Below are 24,913 nucleotides of genomic sequence, written 5' to 3'. Positions count from 1 at the left end.
TTTGGATTGGCTGCATTTGGAGTATTACATCCAGATCTGTTGACCCCATTACAGAAAAGATGTGAAAACTTTGAAGAGGGTGCAGAGGAGGTTTACCAGAATACTAAAGATAGACACAAAATGCAGAAATAACTCAATGTGTCAGGCAGTATCTCTGGAGAAAAACGATGGACTATAGGTGCAGGAGTAGTCTATTTGGACCTGGAACTAATTTAAATCCTCAAAAGCAATTAAAACCCAATGAAATTACACTTTCCACTTGCAATCGTTAATTTTCATGCAGCTTGATGGCAACAATACCTGTGACCACATTTAAAAGTCTTATTAGAATAAATAAACAAAATGTAACTTTAATGGTTATTCTGGCATTTACAACATGGGGCCAGTGGTGACAGAGGTAGTCAGGTGGCATTTCCATGAAGTTAACAGCAGAGAGTGGATATTGAACAGCGGTCTTTGGATTTCTGTGCTAAAGTTGCTCCGCAATTTCTCAGAAATAACAATGAATATCGTGACTCCTTTACGTTGACAGAATTATTTTTTATTTTCTGAAACATCTTTAGGTTCCTTTGGTCATCTTTAAACGGGAGAAGGAACTTGCCAGGAAATTGGAATTTGATGGTTCATATATCACAGAGCAGCCTGCAGACGATGACATTAAAGGACAATGGGATCGGCTTGTTCTTAATACACCGTAAGTAATATGTAATTTTGCTGCATGTCCAAACTATAAAAACTAAAATATGTGAACTACTATTCATGCAAAATAGTAAGATTAAACGAGAACTTACCAGTTTGAAGTTTGATCTGTATTTTATGAGGAGGAACGTTGAGGGACTACGTGAAGAACCCGCTTCCAACGCATGCGTGCCATTCTTCAAAGCAGCGGTGTGAGGTCACAGAAACTATAATGACCTAACATAGTAAGATTATCAAAGAGATACCAGTTTTGATATGATCATAGGAGGGTGGGAGCGGAGGGCACGTATTCCCTCAACGTTCCTCCTCATAAAATACAGATCAAACTTCAAACTGGTAAGTTCTCGTTTAATCTTACTATTTTACTTCGGAGTCACGTGAGTGACTACGTGAAGATTTCAAAGCTCTGTGACCTCATGCCGTGGAACGAGTCCATGCTTCACAACTGCCTTGGGTATCGGGAGAGAGTATCATTAGCAATTTTAGACACACTTATACAAAGACTTGTGTGATATAACGAGTAAATACATTTATTAATTGAAATCATAGCCCTGTAACCCTTCGGGCAAATTATAATATTGAACGTAAAATGCTTTCCGAAAATGATGATGGCTCCAAAAACTGGTTTATTATAAAACCTTTGGAAAGTCCTTTCGGATGACCATCCTGCTATTCTGAGGATTTGGTCCGTGGGTACCTCTGAATTTTTGCTGCGGATTTTGCTGCAGCCCTGGTGGAATGAGATTTAAAACCATTAGTGTTTATTCCTGCCATCTTTAGGACACATTTGAGCCACCTTGAGATAGTTTGGGTCGTGACCCTTTTGTGCGGTTTCTTGTAAGAAATTAACAAAGCCATTTCCTGACCTCGAATGCTCTTAGTATATTCCATGTATAATTGGATATGTCTTGCTATACACAGACGTTCGTCATATGGATATGCCATAAATTCAATCACTTGACCCGATGAACCTGGTCTGTTTGTTTTATTAACTCATGTATGACAAACACCAGTTTCTCTCGTGAGATGATCAAGGAGTCCAGGCTCAGTTTGCTTAATGACTGGACTCGTTGTGCAGTAACTAACGCCATGAGCATAACCATCTTCATGGTCAGTTTCTGCAGTGATAATGCTGTTTATGGGCTACCAGCTCCTCAGCATGTTTAAAACGACACCCACATCCCAGATTTTGGAGTACCTGGTTTTAGGGGGATTTGCATTGAATATGCCCCTCATAAGTTTTGTTACCAGGGGGTGCGTTCCCACCGTGTGCCGCTCCGTTCCTTGTGATAGGTAATTGGAGAGTGCACTTCTGGCACTATTGATGGCACTGTAGCCCAATCGTTTATCATAATGGAGGTTTGTTAAGAATTCCAATACGGCCGGAATATTCTTGGCCCTTTGGTCTAGGTTGTTGTCAAAGCAGTATATGCCCCATTTCTTGATGTGTCCGAGGTACTGCTTCCATGTTGACAGTCTTTGATGTGATGAGATTCATCGTCCTGTCTGACAGCCCCATGCCGTGTAGTGGGTCTTTCAGACTCTACAAATCAACAAATCCATAGTCTTATGGCATGGGTGACTGCCCCCCCTCCAGTTACTGGATGAATTAATAAATTCGGGCTATGTCCAATAATGGAACATGGTTCTAACACCATCCCCTGTATGACCGAATACCACGGTTGAGTAGGCCAATCGGGTACTATGAGAATCCCAGATGCCGAATATTGTTGAATTTTCCTTTGTACCCGATTGATGATGCAGAATGGGGGAAAAGCATAAAAAACGGCATTTCCCCCAATGCAGTGAGAAAGCATCTGTAGCTTCTGCCCCAGGGTCTGGTTCCCAGGACACATACCTTGGTAATTGGTGATTCAACCTGGACGCAAAAATATCAATATCTGGTCTACCATATTTTGCTGTAATTTCAGCAAATACATTTTATTTAACATCCAATCCGTGTTTTCATTAAATTTGCGTGACCTGGTGTCTGCCACTGAATTTAGCTTACCTTTATGTTGCCGATATCCAAATGTTTCTTTGGATACACCATTTTGTAATACCATAGACGAGTTGTCAATAATGATGGGGTTGGAGCAATACCTAATGCTATGTTCCCACCACTGTAGTTCAATTATAGCTTCCGTAGGCAGCTCCATAGGTCTATCAAAATGACCTTTGTTAAATTTGAGTGCTCTAATTTTTGCTCTTTGCAAATTTTGATAATGTAATGGCCCAAAATGTGTGGCTGGGAATGTAGCCACAATCTTCCCAATTATCCGGCCTACCCGTCTAGTGGAGGGTCTGTTGGTGTTAAGAAGCTCGCTGCAATCCTCCTGTAGGGCTGCGGCTTTATTTATTGGTAAAGTTACTAACATATTGACCGTGTTAATGGTGAATCCTAGATAATCCATATTCGTTTCTGGTATCAATTTACACTTAACTACCGTCTGTGTTCCCCTTTGATGGGTACTGTATAGTATGCATCTTTTAAGTCAATGCTTGTCATATAGAAACCAGCTGATACTAATTCTTTAGCAGTGATAAAGGTATCCATCTTAAAATGAACATATTGAACGAATGTGTTTAGGGTTGAAAGGTCAATGATAATCCTGCAACCCCCATCTTTTTTATTTTTAATAAATATGTTTGATACAAATTTTAATTGTTCATGAGTAGTATGCTCAATCACACCTTTTGTATACAATCGTTGTAGCTCCATGTGGGCTTTAGATTGTTCGGTTTTTGTAAGGACGAAATGCCTTTCTGGTGTATGTTGTACTGGGGGGTTATTGGGATGAGTAAATTCTATCAGATAACCCTGAATACTGCTTAGAACATACGAGTCTGTAGTGATTTTACACCATTCGTCACTGTAGTATTGCAACCTCCCTCCCACCGTCGTGGGTCCCTTTTTTTTTTTACAAAAGAACCACACCCACCTACCTCCATGGTTACTGGTGGTTGTATTATTTTCTTTGTTTTTTGAAAAAAGGGGGTTTTGTTTTTATTCGTGTTCGTGGTTGTACTGGAGGTTTAGGCTTCCGCATCTTCCAGGGTGGCCGTCCCTGGCCATACCCTAAAAGAAGGCTGCTGCAGGTTATATTGGGTTCTGGCACTGCCACTGATATAAGCCACACTTTTCGGTCTTCCATGTGGCTGGTACCGTGATCCAAAATAAGCCTTTGCGCTGGTTTTGATGAGCCCCAGTGTCTTGGCTTCCCCAAACAAAAGGGTTGGGGTTTTAACGGCTCTTTGTTTGCAAATTGTTGCATATTTAGGATCCAGTGCTGGCTGAATAGCCGCCCTCCGCATGCTATTCAGCTCATATTGTACATTACAGAACAGGGCTAGTGCGTCTTGGTGGCCTTTAGTTTGCTCTGTTTTGTCCAGGGTGCGGATGTAAGCTGTGATCCCTGCCGTAAGCCCTTTTAAGGCTTTCTGGATTTTGAGATCATGGTTCCTGATTTCCTTCCCCATATGCTTCCAAATGCATTGGTTGACACTGGGGATTTGTAATACATCACAGTTACCAGGTGGCATATGTCTGGCCAGTGTCTCTGTGAATATTTGTTGTTGGAGTTGATGGCCAGACATGTAGTTAATACTGGCTGCCATCCTGGAATCCAAGTCTGCCCCTGTTTGACTTGGTTTGAAGTAATCAGCCACCATGTCCAGCAGTGTATGTTTTTCTGCAGATTCAGGATCATGGGAAGCTGTGTGATCAGGGTCTGGCCCATCAGGGTCCTGCCCACTCTCCTCCGAAGAGGTCGAGATTTCAGGGGGTCCCTCACGGGGTACCCATATGGGGCTTGTCTGCCCACTGTGGCTAGTCTCCACATTCATGGGACTGCCACTGTGAAGGAGCTCCTCCAGCAGCTCCTTTAGACGGTGAGCTGCACTTGCTATTTTTGGCTGCTCCCATTCCTGCAGCCTTTCAGCAGTGTGCTGCTCTTTGTATCCCAGCTGTTCCCGTACCCGGTACTCACGGGTGCTGGTTTGCGGGCTTTCCACGTCCCGCCGCTGGCCACACCGGTCCTGACTGTCGGTCCACGTCTGTTCCCGGTCAGCCGTTTCTCCTGGCTGCTCCGTATGCAGCCACTCATAGCGGGTTTGTTCCGTCTGCCGCACCCGTTCAGCCCTGGTCCGATATTGATACGGGCTGGTCGCCCGCTGCTGCTCCAAGTCGGGCTCTGCTAGATGGTGCGTTTTTGTTTGAACTTTGCCTCCCGGCCGGTGAGTAAGTTTCGTCGGTGCCAGAATGATTTCTGGCACAGCTGATTCCTCTACCGAGGCCTCTAGAGCCGACGGCTGCTGTCTCTGCCGTTCATCCACGTTTACAACGCGTTTCTCGGGCAGCTTTTTTGCAGACCGCTTCCTTTTCACTCTGTCCATTTTTCTGTGAATAAAAATGCAGAGTCCTTACCTGCCTTTTGCTGGTCCTTTGTTCCTTCTCCCGTTACTGGTGGATGTCCTCCACCCTTCTGTTGACTCGTGCAATGCGTGTAGCGATATGACACGCATGCGTTGGAAGCGGGTTCTTCACGTAGTCACTCACGTGACTCCGAAGTAAAATGTGGCTACAAGCTGATTATAAGAGTTGTATGAAAAGGTATTTACATGGCTGAATATCTCAGTTGCACGGTTCTATAAAATCACTCATGGCAAATTGATGGACAGTGGACTGGTGTGGGAGAAAAGTTACTGCTGACTGTTCCACTACAGCACAACGTAGTACCCTCACTTTCCACCTCACAGTGATCAGTGTAGCAATACTTACATACCACTCACTTGTAAGTATTGGTGTTCTGAAAGCATCAACATTACTTGAATATTGACAATATTCTCTTTTATCAATTTCTAGGTCATTCCCAAATAACTACTGGGACAAATTCGTCAAAAGAAAGGTAAATATGTTTGTCTGAAGAAGGGTCTCGACCCAAAACGTCACCCTTTCCTTCTCTCCAGAGATGCTGCATGTCTCGCTGAGTTACTCCAGCTTTTTACGTCTATCTTCGGTTGAAACCAGCATCTGCAGTTCCTTCCTACAAATATCTATGGGGTATTTTAAAGTGAATCATAAAAATGTCAGACTTTTTCAGACATTGGACTTCTCGCTATGGATTTTTCGTGGCAAATTCAATTTTTTAATGAACATTTGATCTTAAATAGAAACACCTTCGAGATTTTGCCATTCTTTGGCATGTCTAGTTTAGAACAAGAAATCTATATCAACTTATTGAAATTTAAATGCCAAAGATTATAGAAAAGAAGTTTAAGAATACTCATTGAAAAACACGCAATTTAATATTGTGTTCTTATATTCCCAGGTGTTAGATAAGTATGGTGATATCTATGGCAGGGAGCGCATCGCAGAGCTGCTGGGCATGGATATGAGTGCCTTGGATGTCACTGTGCCTCAGGAAAAGAAACCCGCGACTGATAGCTCTGTTCTCTCATGGTTCGTGTCTGCCTTGGTTTTCCAATGATCACTAAAAATCATTATCCATTTGATCTGATGTATTCTGTGATAATGTTATAATTTTAGTTCTGTTTTTGTAAACGGGAGCCAATGAAATCCAAAATAGTATAATAATCCAAATCAAATAGTTGGTTTCTGAGTGCAACACCATGTGTTATTGTCGTATGCTGCAGAGGTCCGGATGTTACACAATACACTTGCTCATTCCAGGGTACTTATGGAGGCAGCTCAGGAAATCGTGAACACATTGGTGATAATTTTCCAATGTTCTATAGATTCAGGATCGGTTCCTGTGAATTGAAGGGTAGCTAATGTTATCCCACTTTTTAAGAAAGGCGGGACAGAGAAAACGGAATTATAGACCAGTTAGCCTGACATCGGTGGTGGGGAAGATGCTGTAGTCAATTATAAAAGATGAAATAGCAGCACATTTGGATCGCAGTAACAGGATCAGTCTGAGTCATTGTGGATTTACGAAGGAGAAATCATGCTTGACTAATCTTCTGGAATTTTTTGAGGCTGTAACTAGGAAAATGGACAAGGGAGAACCAGTGGATGTAGTGTACCTGGACTTTCAGAAAGCATTTGATAAGGTCCCACATAGGAGATTAGTGGGAAAAATTAGAGCACATGGTATTGGGGATAGGGTACTGACATGGATAGAAAATTGGTTGGCAGACAGGAAACAAGGAGTAGGGATTAACGGGTCCCTTTCAGAATGGCAGGCAGTGACTAGTGGGGTACCCCAAGGCTCGGTGCTGTGACCGCAGCTATTGACAATATGCATTAATGATCTAGATGAAGGGATTAAAAATAACATTAGCAAATTGCAGATGACACAAAGTTTTGCTCTCCAAATTTGAGGAATGACATTCTTGCTATTGAGGGAGTGCAGCGTAGGTTCACAAGGTTAATTCCCGGGATGGCGGGACTGTCATATGCTGAGAGAATAGAAACATAGAAAATAGGTGCAGGAGTAGGCCATTCGGCCCTTCGAGCCTGCACCACCATTCAATATGATCATGGCTGATCATCCAACTCAGTATCCCATCCCTGCCTTCTCTCCATACCCCCTGATCCCTTTAGCCACAAGGGCCACATCTAACTCCCTCTTAAATATAGCCAATGAACTGGCCACAACTACCTTCTGTGGCAGAGAATTCCACAGATTCACCACTCTCTGTGTAAAAAATGATTTTCTCATCTCGGTCCTAAAAGACTTCCCTCTTATCCTTAAACTGTGACCCCTAGTTCTGGACTTCCTCAACATCGGGAATAATCTTCCTGCATCTAACCTGTCCAACCCCTTAAGAATTTTGTAAGTTTCTATAAGATCCCCCCTCAATCTTCTACATTCTAGCGTGTACAAGCCGACAAGAATGGAGCGGCTGGGCTTGTATACTCTGGAGTTTAGAAGGATGAGAAGGGATCTTATTGAAACATATAAGATTATTCAAGGTTTGGACACGCTAGAGGCAGGAAACATGTTCCCGATATTGGGGGAGTCCAGAACCAGGGGCCACAGTTTAAGAATAAGGGTAAGCCATATAAAACAGAGATGAGGAAAAAAAAATTCACAACAGAGAGTTGTGAGTCTTTGGAATTCTCTGCCTCAGAAGGCGGTGGAGGCCAGTTCTCTGGATGCTTTCAAGAGAGAGTTGGATAGAGCTCTTAAAGATAGCGGAGTCAGGGGATATAGGGAGAAGGCAGGAACGGGGTACTGATTGGGGATGATCAACCATGTTCACATTGAATGGTGGTGCTGGCTCGAAGAGCCGAATGGCCTACTCCTGCATCTATTGTCTGTTCCGATCCCATTGTAAGATTTGGCTGCTTACGTTTCATGCTGTTTCATTTTGGGGGGTTAATAAAATAGGAATTGCATTCAATGGGTGTGAATAAGTACTTGATGGTCACTGTGGACTTGGTAGACTGCAGGAACAGTGTATGTGTGGTATGATCTCATAATTTTATGACTGAAATGAAAAAGATAAATATAAATGTTTGCATGGTACCACAGAACATGGTACCACTGACACAGACTCTTTGGCCCAACTCATACATGCCTCCCATTTTGCTAAACCAAACTAATCTTGCACTTCAGTCATTTGCCTGCAGCTGCCCCATATCCTTCTAAACATTTCCTAGCCATGTACCTGTCCAAGTATCTTTTAAATGTATAATTGTACCAGCTTCTATCGTATCCTCCAGCAGTCCTTACAACCCTCTGTGTGAAAAGATTGCACACCGGGTCCCGTTTGAATCTTCCCCTTTCACCTCAAACCAATGCCCTCCAGTTTTAGACTGTCCTAATCCTAGTGAAAATACTGCACTATTCACATTACCTCTGCCTTTCATGAGTTTCTTAAACCTCTGTAAGTTTGTAAACCACATCTAGGTCTTTGCCTGTCCAACTTCTCCTTATTACTCAAGCCCTACATAAGACATCGTGCAGCACAGGGACAGGCACTTCGGCCATAATATCAAACATCGTGCCCAGTTAATCTCCACTGACAACTGTGGTCCATATCCCACCATTCCCTGCATATCCATGTTTCTATCTAAATGCTGCCAAACGCCACTATGGTGTCTGTCCTTCGCAAACTTACTAACTATGCCACCTACATCCCCATTAAAATCGTTAATATAAATCACAACCACGGTGTCCTCAGTATTAATCCCTGTTGTACACCACTTGTTACTAGCCTCCAATCTGAAAAGCAACCCTCCATCATTGCACTTTGTCTCCTACTTTGAAGCCTATTTTGTATATTTCTTGAAAATATTAACCTGCATTTATCGTTCACCAATTAATAAGCAGATTTTGCATATCTAATCTAACACTTCCTATTTTTGTCTTCCTCATGATTGTAGGATCACATCCTTAGATATCAAGTACCAGATTTGGAAGTTTGGTGTGATATTCACTGACAATGTAAGTAAGCACTCAATACAACACCCCAGAAAATGTTTTGGACAAAATATTTTCTATATCATTGGATGAAAAGCAAAGCAATTAAATTTGGGCCAATGGTGTTCACATTGTAAAACATTACCAAGTGCAATGTTACATGAAGTAAATCAAAGGGAAGTTTTGGGCTTATTCATTTTTTAGGTAATTATGATATTGAAAAGAAACTCTACATTTCATTCATGTTAAATATCCACTTATATGTATTAGGAGCTCTTCAGCATGAATTGGAGCAATTTTAATTATTTCTGTTTGTTTTCATCAGTCCTTCCTGTATCTTTGTTGGTATTTGGTCATGTCTATCCTTGGCCATCACAACAACTTCTTCTTTGCGGCACATCTGCTGGATATTGCTATGGGTGTCAAGACTCTTCGCACCATTCTGTCTTCTGTAACGCACAATGGCAAGCAGGTAAGACTTGCACCATTTCATGACATCTTACTTCCCGTCTGTTAGGTTAACAGGAGTAAAACTCTTTACTTTGTCTTTGAAAAAAAGCTACAGAATCCCTTTGCATTCATTTCTCCAGTTGTTTAATCACAGTGCTCTCTGTTTTCTGCAGCTGATGATGACTGTGGGACTGCTGGCTGTCGTTGTGTATCTCTACACAGTTGTGGCTTTTAACTTCTTCCGCAAATTTTATAACAAGAGTGAGGATGAAGATGAGCCAGATATGAAGTGCGATGATATGATGACAGTAAGTTTTCTCTCATGTCATTTAAAAATAATAAAGTTTTCTTTAAAAAATATATATTTAAAATGATACAGAACTTTAAAGCATAGAAACAAACCTTTAAACCAACAAATATCAGTTAATATTCCATGGAATGTTAGAAATTCCTTCTATTTGTTGTGGTGTATGACTGATGGCAGACCAATTTCTTTCCTGTGATGTAAAGTTCTATCGTATCATATTTCAATCACCTTAGTTAGATGATCAATCTTCCAGATGTAGCAGGTGTGGTGTAGAGAGTTCCACATTTGAAACAGTTTCTTGTAGGTATGTTACAATACTTACCTGCAGTTCTGCCACTGGCCGTGTGCGCGACTTTGGCGCCCTTGAGGGGGGGGCGGGATTAAAATGCCGTTTTCTCCTGCCTGTCGGAGTCGATCTTTCTCAGGCTGCTAAGCTGCTGCAGAAAAATCGCTCTGACATCCGTTCTCGGAAGTTTGATTCCCATACTCCAGGCAAGAGACTCTGTGCATCTACCCAATCTATTAGTCTCAAGATTTTTTACACCTCTGTAAATCACCCCCCATCCTCCTGTTCTCCAAGAATAGAGACCCAGCCTACTCAAACTCTCCCTATAGCTCACACCCTCTAGTCCTGGCAACATCCTCGTAAATCTTCTCTGAAGCTTTTCAAGCTTGACAATATATTTTCTATAACATGGTGGCTGGAACTGAACACAATATTCTAAACGGTCTCACTAATGTCTTATACAACTGCAACATGACCTCGCAACTTCTATACTCAAGACTGATGAAGGCCAATGTGCAAAAAGCTTTTTTGACCACCTGATCTACCTGTGACTTGACCCTCAAGGAACCATGCACTGGCACTCCCTGATCCCTCTGCTCTACAACACTCCCCAGAGGCCTACCATTCATTGTGTAGGTCCTGCCCTTGTTAGACATCCCAAAAATGCAACACCTGACACTTCTCAGTATTAAATTCTAACTTCTCAAAACTGAGCAGCAAGAAAATGAATTTCTCCCCACAGAAGTGGTTGGGTGAGAGTACAACTTAAGACATGCAAAAGTCAATAGATTATTCGGTCTGATGTAGATCTAGAATTAAATGATCACTAAATATTTGAATCCAATCTCTCTAATTTTTTTCTAATATAGACAGATATCTTGACCATTATTGACCATCATTTAGTTTAGTTTTGAGATACACTGTGGAAACAGGCCCTTCAGCCCACCGAATCCATGCCGACCCATACAGTGGTTCTATGTTATCCCAGTTTCTCATCCTACACATCAGGGGTGATTACAGAAACCAATTAACTTACAAACCTGCATGTATTTGTAATATGGGAGAAAGCCCGGGCACCCAGAAAAAACTCATGGAGTTACAGGGAGAATGTGCAAACTCCGTACAGACAGCACCCGTAGTCAGGATCACACTCGGGTCTCTGGTGCTGTAAGGCAGTAACTCTACTGCTGCACCACTGTTCCGACACACAAAATCATTTATGTGCATTTTCTAACTATTCAATGGAAGTATAAATGAGGAGGCATTATTACAAGTGCTGTGCAGATTAACAAATGTGATTAGTAAAGAATTTTCTGTTATAACTATACAAAGTTATTCCTACAAATTTGTGCAACAATCAAAATTAGTTAATATTTCAGTTGTCAAACTTGCACCTTAGTGAAATTAATAGTATTTATGAGGCTCCGTTCCTTCACTAACCTATGACTATCTTTCCACTTGGCAGTGTTACCTGTTCCACATGTACGTGGGTGTGCGAGCTGGAGGTGGTATTGGTGATGAGATTGAAGACCCAGCTGGAGACGAATATGAGCTCTACCGTGTTGTCTTTGACATCACCTTCTTCTTTTTTGTCATTGTTATCCTTCTAGCAATCATTCAAGGTATGACACCAGACTTACTCATTAAATCTCAGTCTGAATTTATTGACAGGAGATGTCCCCATTCATTGCTCTTCCCCGCATCAGGAGCAAATCTGGAAGACCAATCTTATGTGCTCAGATGGATCTGGACAATGGACTTGTGGGTCTTTTGCCAGCTCTAACCTGGTGCAGAATCTATGACCACGGGCAGAAATTGACTTATTTTGGACCTGAATTTGCGTAGGACGCACAAAGCATACCTGCATTTAACGCTGCGAAATATGAGCAATTTCATGCAGAACTATTCACATAATCCCATCAAAGTCCAGACCTCTAAGGATATCTTCATTAAAAAAGCAAGGAAATGCAACCACATGTCAAATGAACAGTGATGTGGTGGTAGCCCACGAGCTTCAAGATAAAGATGTTTGAATTCCAATATCAGCATTTCAGATGTACTTTCAATCAATTCTTGTTACCCCCAGTGCTTTTGGTTTGTTCCTTTACCAAAGTCAATTCACTATATGATGCTATATTTCAGACATATGATGCCACAATTCAGACATATTTAATGCAATTATTTTCTTCTTTCCTGCCTTTTGTTTAAATTTTGCAATGTATATTCCCAACAAACTGTGTGTAGCTGGTAAAGTTATCCTTTACTCCAGCGGGGTCCACCAACATTTTAAAGTAATAGTCAGTATGGATTTTAACCAAGCTCACATGGTTATGCAAAGGGCCATTCTTCATATTCATATGTCTAACATCATAGAAGGTGGTCATTCAGTCCATCAAATCTATACTGGCTTCTAGATCAATCCCATTCCCCCATTTATTTCCTAGTAATTCCTCTCATGTGCCCCCCTCCATGTTACCTCTGCTCACTTGCACGAAAGACAGTCTCCAGTGGCAATTAACATATCAATTAGCAAGCAAACCTTCAAGAGTGGGAGAAACCATTACACCATCATGCCATCCTTATTTTGTCCATCACAATTCGACTGTCCAGGAAAATACATTGAGTACTCCGAAGCGGCACCACATACTGTCTAAATACAAACACACAAATCCACCTGCTTCTTAATTGTGCCAGGGAATCAATGCTGTGTTGAACGCTTTTCATGACAAAGAGTTGCTTACTTTCAGAACTAAATCTTCCTATTAATATTGACCCTGCGTCTCCTTGTTTCATCACTGGTATTTTCTTCAGTTAGGTTGAACAGATTTTAGAGTTTTATCAGCATCTCCCTAATAATAAAAATGAAGACATTACACCTTTTTCAAAATCTGATATGTAATCACATTAACAAAACATCAAAGTGCATTAGGCAGTGTCTTGAAGTGGAACTACTGCTGTCTAACAGAGAATAAACTGTTCTGCCCCAACTAGTAGTAGTAGGCCCTTCTTGGTCATGACTGACCATGGGTGATGCATCCTGGTCGGATGCAAGCCTGGGCGATGTCATATGGAGGACAGGCTGTTGCCCATGCAGCACGCCCCCCCTCTCCACGTCGCTGATCGATGTTTGGCACCAGCGCCGTCGCAGGAGCTGCCTGAGCGAGGTTGTAGACAACGACGAATTACCTTAGGGGCTCCGACTCCGGATTTTCTTGAGGTTTACTCCTGGAGCCTTTTCCATGACTGGATATGGCCACAAGGCAGTGGAAGTTTAAAATCAGAGTTTTCCCTCTCATAGATGGACTGCCTTCCCTGGCTGATGAGCCCCATCTGCCCGGACAATGATACCTTAACAGGAATGCAGTTAGCTTTACTGCTCCAGATTTTACTAGATGATCGGAGAAAGTCTGCTCTTCTTCATATATAGTGCAATAGAATAATTAAAATCTAGCAGGCAAACGTCTATTCAGCGAGACAATGTTTGAGCACAGACTACACATCCGTTAAATATCTCAGAAAAATACTCACACAATTCAAGATGGTTTGATGCCATTCATTATCCAAACCAATACTACACATAGGGTAAAAACAGTCCACTGTCGATCAGCTGACACCTTAGCATTCTCCATTTGGTTTACTTTCCCTCTTTATGGAAAAGTACCTAATTATAATGTGGAGAGAGATGATTATGAACACCAGTCTCCTTCCCAATCTAATTTACACACAAATGTTTACATGGTTATTATAGAATGAATGCAAGATTTAATAAAACACATGTTAAGAAAAATCAGTTAATACTTTTGTTCTTCTCTTGATCTGCTTGAGTTGAAATATGATTAGGTATGTGTCTGTGAATACTCAATAGATCTGTGCATGAGTCAAGCGATAATAATAACATAATGTTTTCACTCTTAAGGTTTGATTATTGATGCTTTTGGTGAACTGAGAGACCAGCAGGAGCAGGTGAAAGAGGATATGGAGGTATGAATATTATAAGGAAGCCATTTCGTTGATGCTCAACAGATAAAATGTATTTTACAGGCATCGGCATGTTTCAAATAAAGAAAAGGAAGGAGGATGTTTAATCCTAAAACTCCATTTTCTGGTGCATTAAATAAAACTTTACGTGTGGGAAAGAACTGCACAAAAAGCTGGAGAAACTCAGCAGGTCAGGCAGCATCTCTCGAGAAAAGGAATAGGAGACGTTTCAGTCTAGACCCGAAACATCACCTATTCCTTTTCTCCTGAGATACTGCCTGACCAACAGAGTTACTCCAGCTTTTTATGTCTAAATAAAACGTTACAACTGGAATGACCTCCAATTTATTACACAACCAATGGCGGTTTCGACGAAGGAAATCAGTTACATCGAAATAGTACAATTTTCATCTCAGACAGCTGACCCACAGCACAAATGTTTATAATGATTTGATAAATTGAGAAAAACCTGTATGATATCATTGTGCATTAATTTGAGAAGAAAGCAAACAAAAAAAAGGCACCGAAATGGTGCTAATGAGCTAAAAGTTTAAAAAAATCAAGTGCTGGAAAAAAATCAAACTTTTTTTCTGCTGTTGGTCGCCTCATCTATCTTGCATTAATTTTGGACAAGAAGTCCTGCTGCAAACCTTAAAGATCTATAGCAGCAGAAAGTCAGTGACAGTAACCAAATTGTTTTGGTGCAACATTGTTACTCAATAGGCTACCAAATAGGCATGACTTATTGGGCACTTTGCAGATATGACATGTATCCAAAACATGTTGCACAGACTTTGTTACTTTAGAGATACAGCGTGCATACAGGTCCTTTGCCACCAAGTCCACACCGACCACGATCCCCACACTATCCTACACACACTAGGGACAATTTACATTTATACCAAGACAATTTACCTACAAACCTGTACGTCTTTGGAGTGTGGGAGGAAACCAAAGATCTCGGGGAAAACCCCCGCAGGTCGCGGGGAGAGCGTACAAACTCTATACATACAAGCACCCGTAGTCAGCATCGAACCCGGGACTCTGCTGCTGTAAGCTCTACCGCTACGCCCTTAATTTCATTTTAATTTCACAATTCATTATTGTGAATTCTTTAGTGGGGTTTTATGTTCCTATCTGTTTCAGAGGCTTTCTGTTATAAAATCATCAGGTCATACAGCATGGAAACATGTCCTTCAGCCCAACTTGTCCATGCCGCCCCATCAACTCAAGTCCCACCAGCCCATGTTTGGCCCAAATCATTCTAAACCTTTTCTATCCATGTACTTGTCCAAATATATTTTAAATGTTGCCATAGTACCTACCTCAACTATCTCCTCTGGGAACTCATTCCGTATACCCACCACCCTATGTAAAGGGTTCATAAACTACAGTTCCTAATACCAGCGAACATAGTGTTAAGTGATTTGGTTTTCTTCAAAATATATAACTTTATTTTGTGAACAAAATAGCCTCTTGAAGGCAAAATAATGTCCCATTCCTGGTGCAATAATTACATTTAACATATGCCAAATTGCTTCAGATACCTATTAAATCTTGCTCCACTCCTCTGGTTCATGATTCCTCAACCCTGGGAAGAAGACTCCATGCATTCACCTTGTCTATTCCCCTCATGATTGTATACACCTCTATAAAATTACCTCTCAACCTCCTGCACTCCAAGATATAAAGTCCCAGCCTGCACTCCCCATCTCTTCCGACCAAATGTAGAACATGACAATGCATCTTCTTTCTGTCTCAGGAGGTTATGTGGAAGCAGGAAGCCAAGTCCTACATTGTTTTTAAAGAACTTGGTGACAGTCTGTGACATGGTGCTGAGGAAGTTTAAAAGATTTAAAAGTTACAAAAATGGATTCAGCTGAAACTAGAAGTAAAGACAGGTTTTTACCTTTCCCCTATTATAATAGTAAAGCCAGCAGAAAATGCTTACCCTTTCTCCTATTACACTAACAAGGCTAACAGTCCTGTTGGACTGATAGCTGCTCGAGAGACACAAACGGAGACCACAAGAAGTCTTTGTACTTTAATGTATTCTCATACTGATCAAGCTAAAAGTGTGGTTCCTACCATGCGGGAGTAATTTGATACTCATTGAACACTGGGATGCAACCCATGAGAAAGTAGCAGTTGTGAAGCTGTAAAAAGGTGCTGTTTGTGAACCGCTCCAGTGACATGGTGCACATCAGCAGATCCTGCAGGAGCAGCAAGAAGCCTAAAGAGCCTGTAACACTTTCAGGACCTAATTGACGACCTTTTTTACTCGTGGACATTTTTCATCATGTTGAAAAAATGCCCTGACCTACTTGATGCCACAAGTACCTACGACTAGCATCAATCTTACCTACGACCTCGTGACGATCATGCTGCAAGTACGAGTCGAGGGCAAACTCGGCAGAGGTCATGAATTAGGTCGTGAAAGTGGGACAGGCCCTTTAAAGAGCAGATCTATCTCCTTTGGCTTGAAAACCATGTCTCTCTTCTGCAGGATTAACAGCATGAGCCAATCTCCCCAGCCCATGTGTGCACGCACACACGCACACACACACACAGTGGTAATCGTCTGATCTGCATGGTATTTTGAACTTGTTCATAATTACCTCTCTTTTTGTTTAACAGACCAAATGCTTCATTTGTGGGATTGGTAGCGACTACTTTGACACGACACCGCACGGGTTTGAAACACACACTTTGGAGGAACACAACTTGGCAAATTACATGTGAGCAATCAATTGGTGAAAAACGTCTAAATATGTAGGAGCATTAAAATTGTTCAAAAATTGATGAAGGTAGTCGGCATGGCTCGGTGCGTGGGAAATCATATGTCACAAATGTAACAGAATTTTTTGAAGAGATGACAATAAAGATTGATTGGGTGGGGGGGGGGGGTGCTAGAGAACGTTGTAGTACTGAGAGACCGAGGGGTGTAAGTACATTGTTCCATGAAAGGGGACATTTAGCATTTAGGACAAATGGTAAAGAAGTCATTTAGCAAGTTTCCCACCATCTGTCACGGGATTGAGTTGGGGGTCATGTTACAAGTGTTCAAGACATTGGTGAGACCACTTTTGGAGTATTAAGGGGCTGTCCCACTGCGGCGACCTAATTGGCGAGTTTAGAAGAGTTTGCCCTTGACTCATACTCGCAGCTTGGTCGACACGAGGTCCTAGGAGGTCTTTGTAACTGTCCTTCATGCTCGAGAGTAGTCCCCGTGTACTCGAGGCCTCAGCTAGGCCACGGCGTATTTTTCTGATACGGCTGAAAAATGCCCGCAAGTAAAAAAAGGTCGCCATGGAAACCAAATCGATATTTTTTTTACTCGTAGGTTTAGTCGAAGTAGGTCGGCATGTTATTCATAGGTAATCAAGGATAGTCGAAGGTGGTCGAAGGTAGTCGAAGGTAGTCGTAGATATTCATCATAGTCGAAGGGAGGTCGAAGGAGTTCGTCTTCACTCTCCACCATTCGGTGTCCAATTTTCCCGAAGCTAGTCAAAGCTAGTCTTCAACATAGTCAATGGAGTTCTTCAACATGACACTTTTTCAAACTCTCCTAAACTCGCCAATTAGATCGCCGCAGTGGGACAGCCCCTTTAGGTGCAGATTTAATTGCCCAGCAATAGGAAGGTTATCATTAGCCTGAAATGGTGCAGAAAAGATTCACCAGTATGTTTGTGGGTGAGGAAGGTTTGAGTTATAAGGAGACGGTAATTAGGCTGGGACTTGTTTCCCTAGAAAGTAGGACTTGAGGAGTGACCTTATGGAGGTGTATCAAATTATGAGGGGCACAGTTACAGTCTTCATCCCAGTGAAGGGGAGTTGAAAACTAAAGGGTATAGTTGTTAAGGGAAAGGTTTAAAAGCGTAGTGTTCATGAAGAGCAGTGTTTTCACACAAAGGGTGGTTGGTATATGGAAAGAGATACCAGAAGAAGCTGTTGAGGTGGCGACAGTTACAAAATGTAAAATAAATTTGGACAGGTATATGCATTAGAAAGATATAAGGGCCAAATGTAAGCAAATTAGATTAGTTCAGTTAGATATCTTGAACGGCTTGGACGAATCAGACTAAAAGGCCTGTTTCCCTGCTGCATGGCTCCACTGCATCAGCTGTAGCTTACATCATGATTCATCTCTTCACAACACTTCTATTTCAGGTTCTTCCTGATGTATCTAATTAACAAAGATGAAACTGAACACACGGGTCAGGTATGTTGTCTTTCAGACCTTCACTGCATGAAGTATTAATACCAGTGATGGTTAACTAGACCTGCTGCGTTACAGTGGGGCACAGGAGGGTAAATAGTGAGTTGGGAAGAGCGTAAGGGCTAGGGCAGGTAGAAATGGGAAAGGAGCTTGTGATTTGATTTGGTCAAGCTGCAGAGATGATATAGGGAGCTGGAAAATTCATAATACTTGGGGAGACGGAAGAGAGTATTGTGAAGACAGACAAGAATGTGCTTTACGTGTATTGTCAGGAATGAGATGAAGCAGAGTGGAACCAAGGAAAATGAATGCCATGCTCTCCCTAAATTTACATAACCAGTCTCATAAACTAAGAAGGCCCAGGGGGAGCATATTGGCACAGCTGAGAGAGCTGCTGCTTCACAGCATCAGACACCAGAGGTTGATCTTGACTTTGGGTGTTGACTCTGTGGAGTTTGCACGTCCTCCCTGTGACTGCGTGGGTTTCCTCCCACATCCCAAAGACGTGTGGGTCTGCAGGTTAATTGGCCTCTGTAAATTGCCCCTACTGTGAAGCGAAAGTGGGATAACACAGAACTAGTGTGAACAGGTAATTGATGGACTCAGTGAGCCGTAGGGCCTTTTCTATGCTATCTTTCAATCAAACAATCAAGATCACCTTCAGAGGTCGATTCAGACCTCAAGCCTCAAATACACAGTAGAATCTTATGTAAGTAATATCCTTCCTGTGTGAGACTGCAGTTTAAAGCTATGTCTAACTGTAAGGAAAAGTAAATGAAAAGATTCTTAACATAGGAGTCAATATCACATTAGATGTCATGCTCAATCAATTTACAAAATAGCATGGTAGCTGGATATGTTTCACACTCAAACTGAGCTGAAATGTAGCAGTCTTTTTACAGAATTATTATAATAATAACTTTATGTGGATAGCACTTTTCATACAATTGAATACAGCCCAAGCTGCTTTCCACATAGACACAGGTTTAAACAAACATACAATTTTTATCACTAAGAGCATAGGCAGTTAATAGCATAAAAAGCACAGATTTGTATAAAAATATAAAATATAAAATTGAGAGTGTAAAAGCGCAAAGGAAGTAAAGTCAGTTAAAAGCTTGATTAAAAAGATAAGTCTTTAACTGCCGTTTAAATTGTCAACTGAGTGGGTGTCTCTCATAGCCCTGGGTAGAGTGTTCCACACTATAACTCATATAATAATAATAAATAAACTTTATTACGGACTCGAGGTCCAGACAAGGGGCAACATTACATAAAAATAAAAAAATGCATTGCATATTAAAAAATATCATAAAGTACATATAGAATCTTAGTATATCACATAAAAGCATCATAAATTATATATATTTTTAAAAACACAATACATAAGTTAAAAATCCAGATTAAAAGAATGATCAATGTCCTACAACGAGACAACGATACCAGTGTCTCCACAGCTGGGATTCGTAGCGTGTAGTGCTAACCCTTATGTTTGACAAGGCCACAATAATTACATTTTTAGAGTCATTTATCCTGCAAATGAATTTATACATGTAATTTCTTAGGATAGCTTCTAAAGTACTGACTCCTGCAGCCACAAACATATTACTGGCACTACACCATCTAGGTTTCTTTAGCAGTGTTCTCATGGCATCGTTATATGCCACCTTTGGTCTCTGCAAACTTGTCTTTCCATAGTTCAACCACAGGTGCACAGTGTAGAGTGGTGTGCAGTATGCTCTAAATAGCGACATCTTCACCACATCTGCATACGCACCAAATTTACGCATATAACCATATAATCCACAATACAACTGTTTGGTTAACTATCTGGTTCAGGGTGCAGATTCCTGCAAGCCACTGTAGCCCCAGTTTCTGTGTTCCCATTAAACTCACTGGGGCCCCATTTCACATGTTCCAATGAAACTGAGGTCATTACTATGTAATATCTCGAGTGCTATAGTTAAACCTGTGTTGGAGTATCAATAGGAATAACATCCACTGGTCCAGAAAAACTGCTCATCCAAGTTTTAAATATGGGGTCACTAGACAGTGCAGATGCTGGAATCTTGAGCAAAACATAAAGTGCTGGAGAAACTCAGCAGATCAGGAGCCATTAGTGGAGGGAATAGACAGAGGACATTTCAGGTCAGGACCCCTCTTCAAATGACAGTCTGAAGAAGTGTCCCGACACAAGACATTGTCTGTCCATTCCCTCCATAGATTCTGATCCACTGAGTTCCAGCACTTTGTGGTTTACTCAAGTTGTACGTATGGCGGATGAACAAAATGTTTATGTGTTTGGAAAAGCATCACTGAGGGACCAACAGCATTGTTGACCTCGAGCCATTTGACTGGAGATGGATGACATTAGCAACCATACCAGTTGAAACATCACAGGATTACCAGCAATACCAGAAGCTGGCAGAACTCTGAGATCTCTCTGCACACTCAAATATGCTATTTTCCAACATTTGGACAGTTACGTGAGGGTGGAAGGGGGAAATGGAAATGGTGTGTGTGTGTGTGTCTTCACATGAGAATGCAATGTTTAGAGTACCCAGCAGCTAATATTTGACAACACAGGAAAATAATTTACTGCATTTCTCTCTATTCAGTTTCTCTATCAATGCACAAGACTTCTCTCCTGTTGCATGTACCTTGTTGCATGTACAAATGTTGTGACCAGTGGTAATCCACAAGGATCTGTGCTGCAACATCTGTTGTTAAAACAACTTGATGTAAATGTGGTTGAGTTGGTTAGTAAGTTTGCAGATGACACCAAAATTGATGCAGTTGGGAACAGTGAGGAAGCCTGTCAAAAGGTACAGTGGGTGATATATATAAATAAATTACAAAATGGGTAAAGAAATGGCAGATTGAATTTAATCTGAGCAAGTGTCAGGTGTTACACTTTGGGAGCTCCAATGTAGGGGCAGGATATATGGGTGATGGCAATAGACAATAGGTGCAGGAGTAGGCCATTTGGCCCTTCGAGCCAGCACCGCCATTCAATGTGATCATGGCTGATCATCCCCAATCAGTACCTCGTTCCTGCCTTCTCCCCTCAAACCCTCAACAGCATTGATGTGCAGAAGGATCTTGGGGTCCAGCTCCATGGCTCCGTGAAAGTGACAACAGAAGTAGATAGAAGTAGACATATGGACCGTGCACTGAATTTAAGAGTCAGGAAGTCATGTTGCATCTTTATAAGACTTTGGTTAGACCACATTTGGAGTATAGAGTGCAATTCTAGTCATCCCACTACTGGAAGAATGTGGAGGCTTTGGAGAGGGAGCAGAAGAGGTTTACCAGTAGGTTGCCTAAGATCAGAGGCCAAAAGATTAAAAGATATGTGGGGGGCAGGTTTTTGTTACACAGAATAGTGGGTGCCTAGAACGTGGTGGTGGAAGCAGATACAATAGTGGTGTCTCGGAGGTTTTTAGATAGATACATAGATAGATATTCACGGGATGGAGGGATATGGATGACATACAGGCAGAGATTAATGTTTAACCTAAGATAGACAAAAATGCTGGAGAAACTCAGCGGGTGCAGCAGCATCTATGGAGCGAGGGAAATTGGCAACATTTCAGGCCGAAACGGTCTGAAGAAGGGTTTGACCTATTTCCCTCGCTCCATAGATGCTGCTGCACCCGTTGAGTTTCTCCAGCATTTTTGTCTACCTTCGATTTTCCAGCATCTGCAGTTCCTTCTTAAAAATACGATTAGTTTAACCTGTTCAGCGGTGACATTGTTCCCTGCCATGTACTATTCATGGTTCTATGTTTGAATGAGCTCCATGTCTCTTACTTCCACTGACTTGCAGCCTTCCTTTGAATCATCTTCCAGATCAATACAATTTTACCAAAAAAAAAGCAATAACTTTGTAAAAATATCAGTTTGATATTACCAGTAAAATGCTGAGTGCAAGAATAACTTCTGGGTGGGCTGCTGCCTTGCCTGACTAGCTCAACCAGTGGAAATAAAAATCTAGGCTCACCAAATGTTATCCTGATTTCATGCAGGAATCATACGTGTGGAAGATGTACCAGGAACGATGCTGGGATTTCTTCCCTGCTGGAGACTGCTTCCGGAAGCAATATGAAGATCAACTGGGATAATGTTGATGCTTATATACTGCACTTCTAACAACCTATCACTTCTAACTAGTTCTGGAATAAAAGTCACCTTTTTGCTGTCTGACAAATGCTTGTAAAAAGAACAAATTAAACTGGATTTTATTATGTACACAGTTTTTAAACAAAATAACTGAACCAGATATGTAAATTGGCCATGCTGCTTTTGCACACACTAATCAATTAATGAGTCTTGATATAGATTTATACTTGAGTGTACATTGAAAAGTCTTGATATTTTATGTATCTATTTTACAAATAGGAGAAAAGGTTGGTTAAAATAAAGTGCCTTAGCCTAATCCTGATATGCCATGTAATACAAACCCTTTATACCTTTCCCATTATGCAGGTAATGAGATGTCTGTCACCTTGCTGCACTATTTGATGGTGTTAGCACCATTGTCACTGCATTCTACTTTCAATCCTAATAACTGAAATAGCCACTGAATTCAAGCAGCCACATTCTGTTTGCAAACCGTCGCAGTGCTGTTCATTATGGGGCTCCCAGAATCTGTCTATGTTCATCAAAAGACAAGTAAACAGCACGTTCACAAAACCAATATTTGCCAATCTTTTTAACTCCATGCTTAAATGCTCCCATATGAACAGTTTTCTGATGCTGCCCTGATCATCTGGTTACAAGGTGTTGCTATGCAGATATGAAAACCTGGTGTCAGGGTTCATCCAGGTAAAGACCAGTGTACTCTGGAATTAATTTTGTAGTGCACGGTTCGAAGCTTAAATATTATATTGCTGTCCTAATTTATTTTGTTGAAATAATTTTAATTGATCGTTGCAGAGATATCTTTAATCAACTATTTATTTAATTTGGTATTTATGTTGTCTCAAACTCCTGCTTATTTGTTTTCTAAGACTATGCAGTTTGACGTGTTACTTTGCTCGGACTGATTTATCCTGTATTTAAGAGGGTGGTTTGGAAGAGCTATTGTGCATCATGTTTATACCACTCATTTATGTGGAATGGATATAGTCAATGCTTTGTTGGTAAATCTTTCAAAATTAGCATCAGGTTTCTTTCTAGTTGTTTCAGAGGGGTGATTATTGTGGCATTTCCCAACCAGTGTTGGTTGCGATTTTAATTTAAATTTTGCTGGAAGGATAGGAATGCATTTTTACACAAGTTAGTCCCTCTTGACTGTACAACTCTAAGTGTAAAACAGTGTTCATTTTAATCCTATTTTTTTAAATGAAACATTGCTACACTGAAAACTGGAACACACAACGCAAATACAAAATTGGCAATATTGATGCAGTTCATAAGTTAGACTAATAGCTCATTCTGTAGCCTTTCCTGTGTAATTTTCATTGCCAACTCTTCAGCCATTTAGTTCCAAAACATCTTAAAATAATGTTGGTTACATTTCCAGAGCTATAGAGAAATTAAATGACGTGACTGCTTCAAAGATGACACAATACAATATTTGCTTGAATGTACAACCAAATATAGTCAAACTCAGGAGAAATTAACTTGGTTCCTATCTCCTTTTACACAATAAAAGTTGTTTGCTGTTCAATTATTGATCTACATTAATTAGAATATAACAGTAAATCTGCCTTCTGATGCAACTGCAATTTGACTGTATAGAGGTCTGTCACACAACCAGACGGGTTTGTTTTTTATATCATGCTGAAACTGAAGGGACTAGAATGCTACTAGACTCCTGTGAAGCAGGGTCATGGTTCAAAGAAGTGCTCTGCCTTTCCAAATAAATTGGTTGGACTTTGCAGTATGCTTTTTGATTTACAACCTCTATTAATAGCAATTTTCAGAATAATGTCAGCAAAACTTAAGTTAGTGTAGATAGGTGACTGAAAAAGAGATTGTAAAATGTTTTATCTGTTCAGCCCACTGAGCACACAAGGTTAGACAACCTTTTTTTTTAATTTTTTTTTTATTTATTTTTTTTTTTATTATAAGTACGGTAAATTACAATAACACACAACACATATATCTTAATACATTATTTGTACCGCTTCATTTTTTTTTTTTTTTTTTTTAAAGCTTTAAGAAAAAGATAGAAGTAAGGAAAGTAAAGAAGGTGCGCAAGAGTTGTGAAGTGCAGGAGAGTGTTGGGAAAAGAAAGCCCCTTAGAAAAGAAGTTAGAGAAGGAAGTAAAGTAAGAAAGTAGACCCTAGAAAAGAAAGAAAAAGAAAGTAAGGACAATCGCTCTATTATAACATTAAACTCCGCAGAAAGACTACCAACCAAGTCTGTTTTTGTTGTTTTATCTCCCAATGCCAGGTCCTGATACCATTTATTTATTTATTTATTTTTAAAATTACTATTGCACCTCATGCTTGTAATAGGTCCATAAACGTAGACCACGTCTTTTGGAATTGGTTTGCTTTATCTGCTAAGAGGAATCTCATCTCTTCCAGATGTAATGTTTCAAACATATTTGATATCCACATTTTTATTGT

At 40.8% G+C, this 24,913-nt stretch overlaps 1 protein-coding gene across 7 annotated transcripts in view; it reads left to right on the top strand.

Annotated features, from left to right (window-relative positions):
- The window catches only part of ryr1 (ryanodine receptor 1), a 604,017-nt gene extending 580,011 nt beyond the window's left edge, over positions 1-24,006 (top strand). For all 7 annotated transcript variants that reach the window (XM_033014584.1, XM_033014582.1, XM_033014581.1 and 4 more), the window contains 11 exons: positions 564-694; positions 5,564-5,606; positions 6,030-6,160; positions 9,056-9,116; positions 9,418-9,564; positions 9,716-9,850; positions 11,601-11,757; positions 14,052-14,116; positions 16,751-16,851; positions 18,284-18,335; positions 22,361-24,006. In XM_033014584.1, the coding sequence (XP_032870475.1) occupies positions 564-694; positions 5,564-5,606; positions 6,030-6,160; positions 9,056-9,116; positions 9,418-9,564; positions 9,716-9,850; positions 11,601-11,757; positions 14,052-14,116; positions 16,751-16,851; positions 18,284-18,335; positions 22,361-22,456 (1,119 nt within the window). In that variant the 3' untranslated portion in view covers positions 22,457-24,006. The remainder of the gene's footprint in view (positions 1-563; positions 695-5,563; positions 5,607-6,029; positions 6,161-9,055; positions 9,117-9,417; positions 9,565-9,715; positions 9,851-11,600; positions 11,758-14,051; positions 14,117-16,750; positions 16,852-18,283; positions 18,336-22,360) is intronic.
- The last annotated feature ends 907 nt before the right edge of the window (positions 24,007-24,913 follow it).

Source organism: Amblyraja radiata, chromosome 41 (genome assembly GCF_010909765.2).
Source record: "Amblyraja radiata isolate CabotCenter1 chromosome 41, sAmbRad1.1.pri, whole genome shotgun sequence".
Lineage (NCBI taxonomy): Eukaryota > Metazoa > Chordata > Chondrichthyes > Rajiformes > Rajidae > Amblyraja > Amblyraja radiata.
This window is presented reverse-complemented; position numbering and strand designations above follow the sequence as displayed.